We start from the raw sequence: 17,908 nt of genomic DNA, 5'->3' as shown, positions 1-17,908 counted from the left end.
ATCGAGTCACAGAATGTCCTACGCTTCGTTTGCTTAATCGCGGTCTCATCACAAATACTTTCTTGCGTCTACGACCTACGTCTTGAAATAAATACACAGATACTAATTCTACAGTTTTATTAATTATTACAACTTGTAACATGTACATATTACAATTATAAAAGTAAATTAAATAAAATTAAACATAGCATACTTCCTAAACATCATTTTGAAAATCTGAAGCAAGAGGACGCGTTTGCTCCAGACTTTGAAAACGACATACAAATTAATAAATAATTACCTATGAGTGAAAATGCAGTAAAAAAATAACAATAATTATAACTTATACTTACTATAAATTAATCTTATTCTAGTGATTAAATAGTATTAAAAACGATAAGACTAAAACTGACCATCTTTGTGCAAAACTGACGTAAGCTTATTCTAGAGCTACTATTAGGGTTAAAAGTATAATAAAACAATATAACTATAATGAAAACACATCTTTCATTCTAGTTACTACAATGTTAACTACAACAAGATGCGATCATTCTCTCAAAAATAAAACCTCTTTACCAACTAGATAATAAAGTTTCTAATAATTAAACAATATTATTATATTACTAATACTGCAAACAAACTTCTAATCCTACCTAACCTCTAACTACTCTCACTAACGACATATAAATCGATTAAAAAATATAATGATACACTTTCAGATACTACATTTGCTATCAATACAATATAGCAACGAGTACCAATAGTTAAAATAGTCTATGTAATGCTTAATTAATAAAATAATATACCTTAAAGTACGTTTTTTTAAACAATAATAATATTTAACAATATAAACATTATTTATACGTTACTACGTCTATTTCAATATTCGAACACCTCAATCTATTCTACTGGTTAAAATTCTATAATAAGGTTAAATTGAAAACTAATAAGAATTCAATTAAATTATTACATTCAACGTCAAATAGACACAATTAATTGTTAAATAGTGCAACTAGTACTGAAACCGTAATCAAGATTGCGGAAACGTACATAGTTGGTGCATCGTTTTCGTCAATCCATTCATAGGCGACTTCTAGGTACTCCATCCACCATCGCTCGTTCTCGTTCACCCTGTCCCTGTATCTCTCAGCCACTGGACCGGAGTCTTCCAAGTTATTCAAGATAGAATTGACGAAATTGTGGAACTAAAAGAAAAGGAAATTCAAGTTTATTTTTTTTAGCTTTAACAAATTTACGAAAATTATGCACGATTATTTTTAGTTAAAGATTTTATTTCAAAGTGCCTATAGATTATGTTTTAACTCACCATTTCAGCAAATGGGCCAACCATACATTCCGATAGAACAGCGATAGCTTGTTCTAGTTTGTGTGGTCCACCATACCTGAAACAAAAAAAATTGATTTGAGTTTACACGTTATATTAAATGATAGATTAATCATATTATATTACATTTTCAAGTAATCACAAAATGGCTTACATATTTCTAATTTCAATCACTCTTCTAGATAAGAAGTTAAAAGCATTCAAAGCGTTTTCGTGACTTGCTTTCGCCACTGCAGCGAAAATTTTCAGCCTCTCTTCCGCATTGTATGGACTATTCATAGCAATAGTCTGTTCTAATAATCTGCAATAGACAATTATGTGTAACAACACATTATAATATTGTAAACAACAGTTCATAAAAATTCCACGCAATAATAAACCGTAAAGTAGGATTACCCATTGATAAATCCATCATCTTGTGAACAAGCCAAAGATTCCAAAATAACAACTCTTTCATATAGAGAAGCTTCAATTTCCAGTCGTGCATACAGTGCTAAAATTGCATCGTCGCCACCTTCTTTTACCATTGTACAGTACACTGCAGGTCTTATTTCATAAGGTATATTTGGATTCCTACAAAGAGAAATGAAAGTTTAGCGGACACTAATTTAAATCGCTGGATTTATATACGCACTGCCGCTCTGCTGCTCTGCTCTGCTCCTACCACGAGGTACAAGCAAATGTATATAGTAGAGTACAATTCGTGGCTTGTCAATCAAAATCTCCTAGTGTGTGTGTTGTAGTGTGTGTAATGTTTTATTTGTTAAAAAAAATGTATGATAAAAGCATAATTTCAAAACAATATTAGCTCGATGCATACCTTCACCATATAAACTATAACTGTGCAAAATTTCATTCACCTACGTTTCCGCATTTTTCGTGAAAAGGGATCCAAAAGTTTTTCGCGTCGCTTTGTCATTTACATACATTTGCTTGTAATATCGCGACGTAGCCGCCAAACCGTGCGTTCAAACGGACGTATATAAATCCATCCTAGCCCAGAATTAGCTGTTTTATAATAATATACATTATGACAAATTAACTTACACAACTTCATTGTTGTTTGGATCGTAGAACCAATCCACTGCAGCGGCTATACAAGGTTGGTATCTAGCTCGACACGCGTGCTCCATTACCAGACCTCGAGTCAAAGACGTCATAGCTGGCTCAGTTAAACTTATATCTGGGTAGAATCCGATTTCTCTTTCAACTAATCCAACGGTCCTTCGGACCATTCTCTAAAAAATATAAAAACGAATACCATAAAGTTCTCGTTCCTATGGTATCATTACACCATTTTGTTCAATCAAAATATTACCAAATAAATGTCTGGATCACGCTCCTCATCTTCCGCAAAGAGGGCATCGAAATTCTTCTTGAGGAACTCCATGTTGCGGACAAAAGCCTTCCAAACTGCGTAATCCATTTCATGTTCCATCGTCAAAACGACTCTAAAGGCGATTTCGTATGTAGTCTTACCGGCTCTTGCCAAATTGAGCGCATCGTCCACTAACTGTTGGAAAAAACCTGAATTAGGGACCTAATATTTTTAATTATTATCATAGAACGTTCTATGATAGTATACACCACAGAAAATATCCATTTCTGTGGTATATACTTTACACTACAACACAGAAACAATAATACGAGTTATCCTAAACATTAACTAATCACTCACTGTAGCACGATTGAGAGGGTGGATTTGTTCTCTCCTTTCTGGATCTTCGAGAGCCTCTATAATTCTTTCCCAGAGGTCGTTATCATAATTGACACGATAGTAACCTGCAATATAATTTGTAAGTTATAAAATATTGAAACGTGAAGTTGGCTGACAGGAAAATATTACAATACTAGCTGTTGCCCGCGACTTCGTCCGCGTGGACTTCAGTTTATAGCGCGCGATGTCAACAAAATTGGTGTCAAAAGCTTTTATGAAAAAACCCTGGTACCCCTTAAATCAATACAGCTGTGCAGTGTGCACACAATAAGTACTTAATTTTTTTATATTAAACTTTATATTTTATGCCAAATTTTAAAGCTTATTTAGCCCCCCAATTACACAACTTTACCCATAAACTATTTATCATTGATAGGTTTAGCCCCAATTTTACCAACGTCTGTTAGTGTTAACAGCTTGTTAAAATGTCCTGTCTTCTCTTTCATTCATATGAAAAACGAAACAGCTAACGTGATACTAATTCGAGCATTAACTTTAACAGTCGTTGGTGAAATTTGGTCTTCAGGTTACGTCACTGCCTGCACAGATAAAGTACTGAGTTATTTAATACCGTAGAATAGATATAACAATCGAAAAAAATCGAGACTTAAATGTAAGATGATACCACCTCTTATAGAAAGACTTTTGAGCAATGTAGAAGACGCACGGCGCCATCTATTATGAATTTTTTGAACAAATTTACGACCCTTACAACCCTTTTTTCCAGTAAAAAAGTAGCCTATGTCCTTTCTCAGGCTTTAGACTATCTGTATACAAAATTTTATTACAATCGGTTCGGTAGTTTTGGCGTTTGGCGTGAAAGCGAGACTGACAGACAGACAGACAGACAGAGATACTTTCGCATTTATAATATTAGTATAGATTATGTGCACACTGCACAGCTGTTTTTGGGTATTTTGATTAATTAAGGGCCGCGCTACACCGGAATGGCAGCGGCGAGGCGAGCACTTTCAGCGCTGCCATTCCGGTGTAGCGCGGCCCTAAGAGGGGTACCACATACCAGGGTTTTAAAAAGTTTTTAAATTTGACACAAATTTTGTTGACACCGTGCGCTATAAACTAAAGTCCACGCGGACGAAGTCGCGGGCAACAGCTAGTTATGAATAAAAACAATAATATATAATAAAGTAAGTATGATTAGTTCTGTTACAATAATGAAGTAAAAAATAAAACGCCATCTGTTTTCATATATTAGAATTAAAATATTGATTGCATTGATATATTTTCTGGATGGAATATAGGCCAACACGGTACACTCGAACTCCTTAGAAATGCAGTAGGAGTTCTATAAGATAAGATAGATTGATTATTATTATACCAAGTGATAATATTATTAAACATAATATTCTAACGTCTTAAAAACTATAAACAAAAACATAATAACTAATAAGTATGATTAGTTCTATGTTACAAAATGTATGAAGTAAAAAATAAAACGCCATCTGTTGAATCGTATTAGAACTAAAATGTTCATTGCATCGATATATTTCTGGATTTTTTATAATATTATACATAAAATATATTTAAGATTTTTGAAATATTATTTTAATACACATAATAATTTTCATCGATATTTTCATGGAAATAAGATATTTTCCCACATCAAAATGTAGCCTATGTCCTTTCTCAGACTCTAGAATAACTGTGTACAAAATTTCATTGCAATCGGTTCAGTAGTTTTGGCGTGAAAGCGAGACAGACAGACAGACAGACAGAGATACTTTCGCATTTATAATATTAGTATAGATATGAAATACCTTGGCCTTGAATGTTAAAAAGTACCCAGTCTTCTTCATCCAGGAAAAAGTTGAATGTTGTGGTGGTATCAGTAACAAGAATGGGGTAAATATTTTCAAAGTTTGGATTGACGCTCGTAGTATAAGTCACAGGTATCTGGTATGCTACTTGTGGTGAATTGGAGAAGCCAAAGCGTTCCTGAAATAATATTAAATACAAAATGTATAGGTATGGCATTACGAGTAATAGTATTATTATTTAAAAATACGAATAAAATAAATTCTTGAGAAACAAACCTGGAAGATAAGGACGCCATTTTGAAGTAAACCGACGTGAATGAGTGGATATCCAGATGAATAGAGCCAATTATCAAAGAATTCTAAAATATCACCAACTAAACCTCCTCCAGTATATTCGCTGTTTATAGCATCAACGAAGTTAAACGTGTTGACTGTTTGCAAAGATCTAGAAAAAAATTGAAAGTATTAGGATAATTACTAATCAGTAATTACCTTTGAATCCTACTAATATTATAAAGGCGAAAGTTTGTTTGGATGTATGGATGTGTGGATGTATTGATGTTTCTTACTCTTTAACTCAAAAACTACTGAACGGATTTTAATGACACTTTACAATAATATAGCTTATACATCAGAATAACACATAGGCTACAATTTTAACCGACTTTCGAAATGGAGGAGGTGTTATGTTCGTTTTTTTATCTTCAACGATTACTCCGCCGTTTGTGAACCGATTTTCAAAATTTTTCTTTTAGTGTGTAGGTTATCATTCTAATTTGGTACCATATTCATAAAAGTGGTGACCCGATGAAGAGATCCATAAGTAATCGAGGGAACTCCTCAAAATTTATATGGAAATATGTGGTGACTTCGGTTTCGTGAGCAGTATTCTAAGCATAATATGCTACCAACAAGTAAGATTTTGCACCAAGGTATACTATGGTTCGGAAGGTGCTGAGAGAACTCCTGACTCTTTGTAGATACAAGTTTGGAAGTTTCGGCGTTATTTTAAGAGCAGAAAGCATATGCTGCTATGCAAATTACCTTCATCTTAATCATCATTAAGTTAATCTTAAAAATCACTTACTTATTTGTTTATTTTTATTATTATTGCTAATGTATTTTGTTTGTACCTATGACATCCCGCTAGCAATTAATCTGACATTTTAATTGTATTTATTGTGACAAAAATTTAATTGTATTATTTTTATTGCTAATGTATTTTGTTTGTTTTTTACCTGTGACATCTCATTACTTGTAATAATTATTCTGACTAAATTAGATTCTATTAATATTATTGCTAATTAGTTTCAACCGATGACACCTTGTTACTAAACTTGTAGTTATTCTCACAAAAAATTAATTGTATTGTTTTTTTTTCTTAATTGCAATGAAATAAAATTAAATATTAGTTCTTCTAATTAATTGTAAGTTTGTTTACTATATTAATTATTACATAAAATATTATAGTAAGTTAAGCATTTCTTATGACACACTTCTAGTAACTTATTTTTAATGAAAGGAGCAAATACCTCTAAAACAGTTGCATACGCCTGTAATTAACTATTGTGTTAGTTTAAAACAAAAATGTATTAGTTTTTAAGTTATTAATGTTGTCACAATATGTTGTTGGTGTATCTTTAAATAAATAAATCATCACTACCATAAACCGTTATAGAACCATATGTGTCGTCCCGTTTTGACCCTATTATTGGTACTTTTCATAGTATTTTATGATATTATATCACTTAAACCGCGGGTGACACCGCGGGGCACAGCTAGTGAATCAGAATTCGCTGTTTTTCCTATTACGTAACAAGTTAATTTTATTTCTCTTATATATTTTAAACATTTATCGTCTTCCTCATACGTTTTCGAAATTTATATCTTTTATCAATATACTGTTATAACTTATCACTTGTTAAGACACTGCCATGTTATCACAGATATAGCTGCAAAAAATAAAGATATGTCACTTAAGAATTTCGGTATCTGTACCTTTGGTTGATTAAAGCTCTTGCGCCGGTTTGGATAAAATCTTGATCGGGGCCACCGAGCATGAGTCGTAACATCCACAAAATAGACGCCGCTTTAACATTTACGACGTCACTCAAATGGAATCGTATGTCTTCTTCCTCAAATATATCTTCCGAGGGTTCAAGAACTTGAGCGTTTGTATATGCATCAAAGTACAAACTTTCTTGTATCACATCTGTGACGAATATTGTGTTCATATCCAAAAGACTTTCATCAACACCGATCGGATTACTTTGAAACTGGAAAATGTCAAATTTTGAGTCCCTTTTAATTATTTTGGGAAACATAATATTTTGATATTAGTATTGACTAAGTATAATATTTAATTGCCATTATATTTTTAAGGCATTTTGTCATAACATTAATCGTATTATAAAAATTAAGTAACCGTAAGATTACCTCTTTGACGATGTCATATGCTACGTATACTCCCAGGCCCTTAATGATCCACTGATAACGCCAATTTTCAGGATAAATCACATACCCAAACCACTGTCTTGCCATGGCTTCAGCGATTGCTACTAGTGCTTCTTTCCTTTGCTTTACCGAACTACTTAATTCCATTAGTACATACGGCTCCCTGAAATAAGCAATAAATACTTCTAATCTTATTTTTATAATTATTACTATACAATACACATGCAATTAATGGTTTTAGAGAAAATTTATAAAATTTTAAAGACTTAATAATATGTCTCATGAATATAAAGTATGTTTATAATTATTTATGAATCATCTAACATCATAGTAAAATAATTATTATAACTTACCATATGCAAACCGTGGAAAGTGAATACCATTCCCTATCTACATCAGGTAAAGCAATTACATTTAGTGATTCTGTTTGATCGACAACAATTTCCAAAAATGGTTTATTTGTCCACTCGTTGAGAGCATGATAATAGTTGTTTATTGCAACAGCACCCTGGGATTCTTGGTTAGACGTCAGTTGACGACCGTAAAGAAAAACGTTGGCTGTAGGCATACTCAAGACTTGGAAATTATGTGCTATCATTCCCCATAAATGCGGAGGTCCTTGTAATGGTCTAAACTGAGTTCTAAAATAAAATTATAAAATATTCAATAATAATATAAATAATAATTCATATTACATTTCGTAGCGTAGGCTAGCAGAATCGACTTACTGGCTATTGTCCATTAGAAGAGAGTTAGAGATCATGTTGTTGTATTCCATATTATTGAAAGTAAATGATATTGTTGACGCTTCGGTAGGTTCATCCATACAGGGAAAAACTCGCCTAGCATTTGTTGGATGTAGATTCATAGCAATGTAGTCCCTGAAAACAAAAAATATTGTCAATACTTGAAGTAGCATGATCAAAATTAATGAATAAAAATGTACACTTACGCATTGTTTAACTGTCCCATAAATAATCCATTACCTACATTGGAAAGAGACCCCGTATACTCTACTATAACTATAAATGAGGAAGCCAATTGTAATGGGGAAATAAAAAGAATGCCATCGTCAACGTTAAAGGGTGTTGATACTGCATTCGCATCTGTAAATACTCCAACGAAAACATTTTGAATATTTAAACCATCAAAATGGAATTGTATGTCGTCTTCTCGGCTAGCAAATGTTAATTGTACGTCGATAACAGCACGCCCATTAAAATTTGCACCATTCCTTGTTATTTCTATGGCATATTGTCTTACTTCTTGACCTGGTCGTATATTTTGTCGCATAACATGATTCGTCGCGTTGATATTAATTGTGTCATTGGCCGGAACTGCTTCAATGAGGTCTTCGTGGATGGTGGTTGTTAAAATTTCGTCAGTACCAGGTAAGTCTACTACTTTAATGAAGGCACTATCCGTTGTTTCTAAGTAAGTCGATGTTTTTACCGGCAATGACCCACTTAACTTTAACAATGCCACAGAAAAATAAATTGCGAACAAACACTTAAACCTAGACCGAACCATTTTCAATAGGCCGGTGACTGGCCGTCCCAACGTCCCATGTGGTGTCACTGCAATGATCTCCTCACAAATATCGCCACTGATAACTGCGATATCATCCGCTTAAGATCAGATAAAGTCGAAAGAATTTTTCTCTAATCAATACTGAATTTTAGGAATTAAATAAAAATAAAAATTGGCCAAGTGCGAGTCGAATTATCAATAGACAACCAGCAGAAAAGGCCAAAAAAATTACTTATTATTAGTAGTATGACAGCCCACGTTAAAGTTATATTTTTAACTAGCTGTTGCCCGCGACTTCGTCCGCGTCAGCAGAATGTGATAAAAAAAATAAAATAAAAAACCACCAAGTGCGAAATGGACTCGCCCATGGAGGGTTCCGCAGCAGCAATAAGATTTATCTTTTTGAAATTAAAAGGTTGTTGATTTATTTTTGTAATTACTTCAGTTGATTTAAAGAAAGTTAAATTAAGGTTTACTATAATTTATGGCGTATAAAAAAAAAACTTCTCGCTAGATCTCGTTCAAACCAATTTTCTTTTTATAGTAATGTACATCACATATTTTTTTTACACTAGCTGTTGCCCGCAACTTCGTCCGCGTGAATGTATGTTATTAAAATCGAGATTTACAAAATTGAACACCCATCTACGACTATTTTATTTGGATCTACATTACACACGAATTTTTTAATGCACCACGAAAATAAACTATAATTATAAAAATTGTAACTGTACTAAGTATAGCTAAATTAATATTGGAATTTGTTGTGTTAGACTGTTGCCAATAATAATTATGACAAAAACGCTTGAAGGCACGGATTAATTTCCTGCTGTCCACGATCACCGTAGTATGCGACATCAGATTTACACTGTAGGTTGTCTAGCATTGTAGTTCTTTCGTCTTGGCAGAAAAAACTCTCCCAGAGAACATGATTCAAACATACTGCCTTCGGTCGTACATATTCTACCATTTCTACCTATGTGCTCGACCGATGCTAGTAACTCAGATCCGTAAAGTTTGACTTTAAAATTTCCATGGCTGGTAACGAATTGAGATACGCAGTGGTCAATATCCATCCAGTGTTTGGATAAGCGTTTACGAATATTAGGAAAAGTTTTAAAGATCGACCTTTGCTAGAATTGGTAATCACTTTGGTTGTCGTTGTAAATTCCGAGGAGTTTCTTCAATTTCATTACTTATCAAGTCACCGTTTTTAGGGTTCTGTACCCAAAGGGTAAAAACGGGACCCTATTACTATAAGACTTCGTTGTCTGTCCTTCTGTCTATCTCCAGGCTGTATCTTAAGAACCGTTATAGCTAGAGGTCTGAAATTTTTACAGATTGTGTATATCTGTTGCCGCTATAATAACAAATACTGAAAACAAAATAAAATCAATATTTAAGGGGAGCTCCCATACAACAAACATGATTTTTTTGACCTTTTTTGCTTGATACCAATAATTACAACAGGCAGGCAGTTGAAATTTTCACAGAATCCTTAAATATATGTGTTATTTAATAATTAATAATAAAATTGGAATATAATTAAAATTTAAGGGGGGCTCCCATACAAAAACACAACTTTTGGCCTATTTTTTCTCTATAACGGTACGGAACCCTTCGTGCGTGAGTCCGACTCGCACTTGGCCGATTTTATTGTAAACATGGTATCAAATTCGGGCAATCTATACAACAAAAAAGAATTTTGAAAATCTGACCACAAACAGCAAAGTAAACATTAACTCCTCCTTTTTTAAAGTCGGTTAAAAAAAAGTATCTAAGATGTTGACCAGGGATGTAAGGTATCATCATGCCAAATTTCATTGAAATCAGTCCAGCGGATTCAGAAATTAGCAAACAGACAAAGAGACAAACAGACAGAGAAACAAAAATTTCAAAAACAGTTAAAATGTATTCTACTACTTTTCTAACATGCCCCTGACTCGTTTTTTCAAGTTTATTTTCGATGTACAAAAATTTTACCTCTACGATTTTATTATAAGTATAGATTTATCATGCCTCGTACTTTAGAAGTTAGAGGGGCACATTTTACCACTTTGGAAGAGTCTCTCTCGCAAGCTATCCAGGTTAGAAAAAAATGATATTAAAAACCTCAATATGATTTTTGAAGACCTATTCATAGATACCCCACACGCATAGGTAAGATGTTTTTTTTTTTTGTTTCAGTTGTACCTATGAGGACCCCTAAAATTTTTAACATTTTTTCCATTTTTGTATCAAAATCTTAATGCGGTTCAAAGATTACATCTACTTACCAAGTTTCAACAGTATAGCTCTTATAGTTTCGGAGAAAAGTGGCTGTGACATACGGACGGACAGACAGACAGACAGACAGACATGACGAATCTATAAGTAATCTATAAGTTTAGTGTTTTAGTGTTAGTATTAGTTTTTAATATAATTGTATGTATGTTAGTCTATAAGGTATTTATAATATGGGCCAAGATGCCTGAGTTAAATAAAGAAATACTTAAATAAATTAATAAAATAAAAATATAAGGGTTCCGATTTTTGCCATTTGGCTAGGAAACCCTAAAAAGAGAGAAATTTTCCCCTTCCTTACCCAAATTGTAAAAATGGGATCTTGTTGAGTAGTTGATCTGATCACTTTTCATGAACCTAAAGTTGTAGATAAAAACGCCAATACTTTATAGAAAATCTTAAGAATAAGAGTAAAATTATTATTTTTAAACAAAAATTGAAACCGACCTCCAAGGTAAAGACAATGGTAATTTTCTTAAATGAACTCAAAAGTATTATTTAATAATTCATATTCTGTAGGTACTCAGTATTTCTGTTCTCAATCTTCATAATTTGAAGTCGGTACCAGTCATATAAGTTGCAGTTATATTTTGTTATAGAACTGGTGATTAGCTTAGCCGGTAGTTGGTACCGACTTCAAAATAATGAAGAATGATACCAGAAATACTGAGTGCAGAATATGAATTATTTAATACTTTTTAGTTCATTTAATCTAGAACTACAAAAAAATCAGTAAATTGCACATAGAAATTGCGCGAAAGTTAGCTGCTAGTTGCTACCTACGAAGTAAAAAATTATGAAGATTGAATACACAAATAGTTGACGCGTCTTTGTGTGTCCCAAAAAATATCCAGGAGTTCCCTCTACATAAATATACTCACGAATTTCAGTATCAGATCACCACTTTCGTAAGCATTGTACCAAATTCGGGTTATTGTACCTCTATAAACAGTAAACACTAAATAGCCACAAAAGAGTTTCGCAAATCAGTCACAAACGGTGGAACAATAATATAATCAAAGGCAAGATTTTTAATAATAATGTATGTATAATAATTCAAGGCATAATTATAGTGATGATGATGATAAGTATTATTGACACATTGACAATAATATGCTTTTAGTTGTTGAAACAACGCCTAAATTGCCGAACATGTTTCTAGGGGAATTGTGAATAAGATGACATACTTTTTGTTTGAAGTTAAATATTTAAAATATAATAAGTCTCATGAGATCAGTAGGTAACTTACATTTATAAATAAATGGTTCATAAACAACGAAATTAAACAGTTTTAGAAAAATCAACTTAATAATAATTATAACAGTGAAAAAAAAACATAAATTGCACGCCAGGTCGACGAGTGTAAGATGACATATCGATATGGTAAGACGACATAATACGAGTATATTATTACGATGATTCCTTAGACTTTGATGGTATGTCGTCTAATACAATACGTAAATCTAAGCTGCATTCATGATCCCTCTAGTAGTCAGTGGTGTAAGGATTCTTAAGTTCTTCATCATCGTCAAAAATATACTTCTGTTACCGATTTAGCGGAAACATAAGTAACTACAGTATGTCATCTTAAGCCGACATCTAGTATGTCATCTTACCAAATGAGTAATAGTGGTAGTGGATATATTTAAATTTTGTAAAAAAACACCTGATGATGATTTTTATCGAACCCGGTCGTGTTTAAGTTAAATTTGTAGTAATTAATGAATATAGTGGAAAAAGTGCAAGTACCTAATATTGTGTTTTATTTGTGTTTGTCAAAAAAATACTTAACATTAGAACACGCTTTTATAAATATTTGTGGCCCATAAGAATTCATGTCCATAATAACAATTTGTTATAAGAAAAGAATCTGACCTTATACGTTATTTCACCACAAAACAAAAGTGTAAGAAAATTTTTCTCTCATCAAAATTAGGAAAACCTTTATTTCTTTGTAAAAAACGGTCACTGTCCGGCATACTTAGTTGGGCTACTAGGGGCACACCATAAAACATCACAAGCTCACAGAAAGCACAATTATTTCAACGAATTTTGCCGATGTGTCGTCTTATCTGACTATGCCATCCTAAGCACAATTCCCCTATAAGGATTCAAGAGTTCTGTACAGAATCTTCGTAACCAGGGTGTACTTCGGCGCAAATTCTTATTTTTTGGTAGTTTAAGTTTAAAATCCTTCAGGAAAACGTAAAGTCACTTTATGTTCCCATATAATTTTTAAGGAGTCCTTTCGATTTCTCATGGATTGCATCATCAGATCACCACTTTTGTGATCATGTAACAATCGCAAATCGCTCCAGCCATTTCAGAGATTAGCCGGAGCAAACAGACAGACAGACAGACATACGGACAAAAATTGTAAAAAATGTTGTTTTAATGTATGTACCCTATATACATTCATATTATGCATCTAGAAAAAAAAAGGTTCTTTCAATACTAAAACTGACACTCCAATTTTATTTGTATGTATAGATTTTTGTTGTTATAGCAGCAACAGCCTGTGAAAATTTCAGCGGGGCTAAAATCGTCGCTTTGGAGAATCATATATTAAAACATAATATGATTCATTTTTCTTAAATCGCAAAATGCAACTCTGCTTGCAATTCATGTCTAGTAATTCGTACCAATTTGACATTTGTCAGTTTGACAGTTTTGACAATTCATTTGCTGAATTGATTGAGAGGAATTGCTAAATGTTACTATTTTAGCCCCGCAGAAGTCTAGTTACAGCGGTACAACAACGAAGTCTTAAAAATAGGGGTCCGGTTTTACCTTTTGGGTACAGAACCCTAAAAAATTATGCCATGAATTTTTTACAGCATTTTATTCTTAAGTAGGCCGAACTTTTAAAATTTTATCTAACATTTTAAAAGTTCTTTTTCAAAATTATCTAATTATAACTATAACTGGTATTGGTAAAACTATTGTTATATTATAATATTTCATATTAATGCAAGATAATATATTGCTTTTACGAAAACAAAGCTTGGATTTAATCATAGTACCAATACTTATATTATTTTTATGTCAAACACAATATTTTCGATTGACACTATCAAGATGATAGCATCATGATAGCATATCGAGAGATACAGTCAATATACTCAATAGTCATAATATGAAAAGACTCTTTAAAGAACTTATAACCAAAAAATTTTTTTTAAAATATAGAATTTTGACTTCTCCACACTTAATTTTAGAGGGTTCATAATATTATTATTATATATATACTATACTGTCATACTGTTACCCTATAGGCAACACATTGATAATTGTTTCACTGCTTTGTTGTAAATATGTAGTTGGAATACTTTTACCTTGCTTGGAGATCCTGGTGTCCTGAAAAACAGGCTACGCCTAGTTTAGGCACCAGTCTCCCACATAACCAGTGCCAAGTTTGTTGAGTATGTACTACATAACATTGTATTTGATCTTAATGTGGTGAGATAATAAACGAATTTTTATTATTATTATTATTATTTATTATTAAGTGTGGAGAAGTCAAAATTCTATATTTAATATTATTATGTGGGTACAAGATACCTATTCAAATATATTTTATTTATTAAAGCCTGCATCTCATTTTCATGTATTTGCTTTAAAATTGTAGTGGGCAAACATGGTTGCCTTTGGAGTCAAATATAAACGCGCTAATTTGCCTTATATTATATATATATATATATATGTCACCTGAGGGAAAGCAACTTCCGTCGCCCATGGACACTCGCAGCATCAGAAGAGCTGCATGTGCGTTGCCGGCCTTTTAAGAGGGAATAGGGTAATAGGGGAGAGTAGGGAAGGGAATAGGGTAGGGGATTGGGCCTCCGGTAAACTCACTCACTCGGCGAAACACAGCGCTGATTCACGCCGGTTTTCTGTGAGAACGTGGTACTTATCCGGTCGAGCCGGCCCATTCGTGTCGAAGCATGGCTCTCCCACGTATAATAAATTTCATTAAGTGATTACTGTACACATTTAAAATTACAAAAATAGACAATGTTTGTTTTGCTAAATTAAAAAATCCTAAAAACAAATCGTTTCCAGTACCTTTAAAAATATCGATTTGATATTTAAATATCTTTATCGTACCCACACGTAATATTTTTTGAGTAACAACGTCAGGGTTGCCTTTTTCAAACATTTTTAATAATTTTTAGTAACAGCAGTAATGTTTACAGCTTTTGTATAATAAACATTACTTATAAGAAAAATATTATAAAAATTTTGCAACCACTTAAAATATTTGATTTTGAATGTTTTAGAATTTTGATTGATGATCTAAGTCCTAAGATATTATCACAAGAGATCATGTAACGGCATCTATTGATAAAATATTGATTCATTATCAAATTCACTTTTCGCACTGCCGATAGATGACAGTTTAACACTCTGCAGTTTCTCATTTTATTATAATTGCCATCTGTTGCCCGCGACTTCGTCTACATCAGTATATAATAAGAAACACAGAATATAATTTTCCCCGATATTTATTTACACAAAATTTCACCGACTGGTCGCAGTGTGATATCATAGCCTAGAACCTTCCTTAATAAATGTACTATGCAACACAAAAATACTCATAAATTCGAAAAAGTAGTTCCTGAGATTAGCGCGTTATAAGATATTAACCTACAAACTGCATAGTTTGAAAAAAAATCTCATCGCCAGGCTGACTGCAAAACGTACATTACCCGGTCTCTAAAATATGTGTAAAATAATATACAATATTTTAATAAAACACTGCTGCCAAATACGACAAATAATATTTTTGCTAGAGCAGATCGGACTAAGGAATCGTGTTGTCCCATACTTAGTTTAACCCCCTTTTTTTCCTCCTGGAAGAGGAACTTCGAAAAATCCCTTTCTATCGTATGCATCGACACGAAAAACAGTCCTCCCGAATTTCAAGTCTCACCGATCAGTGGTTTAGGCTGTATGTTGATTACACTTGCATTCATTCAGGGATTTTATACAATTAAATTATATTAAGTTCCATGGTTTTAGAAACACGAACCAGCATTTTGCAAACATATTTTAAAATTAGTTAATTAACTAGCGATCGCTATAAACTAAAATTTCAAAAATCAAATTTTACACTTGGTAATGGGGTACACAATTCATAGGTAATGCAATATCAACAACCTTTATTTTAGAAAAGCATTAAATTCTATGATATCTTTTAAGCTCTAAGATCTATCTACTTACATGTTGCCGTGAGATCCATAAAACAATCCAGTGCCAACCCATTCCAAGGAACCAGTGTATTCAATAATAAAAGTGTATAGCGAAGCTTCAAATCCTGTTACAATTTCTAACAATCCCTCATCAACATTAAAATCTTCAGCGCTATAAAAAACACTACCTCCAGCAAAGGAAAAGAGGACGGATCTTATGTTCAACTCTCCAACGTAAAATAATATTGGATCTTCTCTTGAATTCTGGTCAATTACATTCACTCTTGCCGTAAGATGGCCATCAAAAGACCCAGCGATGGGATTGACACTGATTTCAATGTCGTACCTCTCCACCACCATTCCTGGTCTGATTTGATTTCTCGCATTGCTACTACTTAACACTAAGCTACTACTTAAAATTTCTGAGTCAGCATCACTCGTGGTCGACGTCACATTTTCGTTTTGTGTAGTAGATTCTATATTTTCAACGGCTGGAGTTTCAATAATTTCTATAGAAGAAATGGGAGTATTTTCTTGATGGTCACTTTCATATTTTAAAGGCAGTGAAACGATTGATGGAATAAAGAATAAAAGTAAATAAACAAAATGTAACGTTCCCATTATTATGGAAATATTCACAAAGTTACTTTTAACTTAATCGTCCGAGCTGACCTATGTCATACTTTTAAGTATGATGCTGACACACATTACGACAACAATACTATGACTAAAATCAAAATTGTATATCTGACATAAGTAGGCTATATACAACGTTTACCATCGATAATGTTCTGATTACCGAGTACACTCGCGTGCACAAAAATATACGCTATGCCAATTTTGATTTATTAAAAATTTATATTGCGTACATATTGTAAAGAATATATTATAATATCATATTATGCAAACAAAACGCGATTTTTAAGATTTTTAATAAAATTAGGTATGACATGAAACTCAATGGATAACCATTGAGATTCATGTTTTGCGACTGTTTGTTTAAATTTTTGTATTGTGCCAGTGTCTAGCAAGAAGCAACATTCCATGTAATATTATAAAACAAGAAGTTCTTCATAACTTCATACGTGCAAAATAAAACCCTGGGTGAGCCGTGCATAATATCCGCGGTGAGGAAAAGTATAATAGTAGTAATAGTACGCTATTTAAGTGTCAAATTTAATCAAAATCGGTTGAGTGATTTCCAATTTGGAGCCTTTTCGATATAAACAACTTTACGTTGCCTGTTTAGACATTAGGGAAGAGAGATTAGAATTATAATGAAAAACACCATGCTTTCAGATTATAATGATATAAACAAAAAAATTCAGTGTGCGCACTTTTTGTGCTCACTCTGGGAATTCCAAGTCAAATCAATATCTGTTAAGATGAAGGCCGTTTCAGATTTGTTACAGTATCACCATCTTACGAGTATTGTCCGACAGTCTAATACTCGTAAGACGGGGGTCATACAATGGTTTCAAGCCTTTCTAAAAAGCTATGATTTTAATGTAAGTTATTATTATTATTGTTTAATTTTCATAAATTAATGGACACTAATTTATAATAACTTTTATATTATCTTCTATTTTTTATTTATTTTAAATCTTTATTTTTTTAAAGGGATTTTTGT

At 32.6% G+C, this 17,908-nt stretch overlaps 1 protein-coding gene across 1 annotated transcript; it reads right to left on the bottom strand.

Moving 5' to 3' along the window:
- Nucleotides 1-971: 971 nt before the first annotated feature.
- Nucleotides 972-16,899, bottom strand: LOC121727122 (membrane alanyl aminopeptidase-like). The gene is made up of 14 exons (XM_042114801.1): nucleotides 16,310-16,899; nucleotides 8,002-8,154; nucleotides 7,627-7,914; nucleotides 7,256-7,436; nucleotides 6,818-7,095; nucleotides 5,096-5,264; nucleotides 4,820-4,997; nucleotides 3,003-3,106; nucleotides 2,643-2,837; nucleotides 2,372-2,562; nucleotides 1,721-1,897; nucleotides 1,479-1,625; nucleotides 1,307-1,382; nucleotides 972-1,184 (listed from the first exon to the last, which is right to left on the bottom strand). The coding sequence occupies exons 1-14, from the start codon at nucleotides 16,897-16,899 to the stop codon at nucleotides 972-974; spliced, it is 2,940 nt and encodes a 979-aa protein (XP_041970735.1).
- Nucleotides 16,900-17,908: the final 1,009 nt, after the last annotated feature.

This window comes from Aricia agestis, chromosome 5 (genome assembly GCF_905147365.1).
Source record: "Aricia agestis chromosome 5, ilAriAges1.1, whole genome shotgun sequence".
Lineage (NCBI taxonomy): Eukaryota > Metazoa > Arthropoda > Insecta > Lepidoptera > Lycaenidae > Aricia > Aricia agestis.
This window is presented reverse-complemented; position numbering and strand designations above follow the sequence as displayed.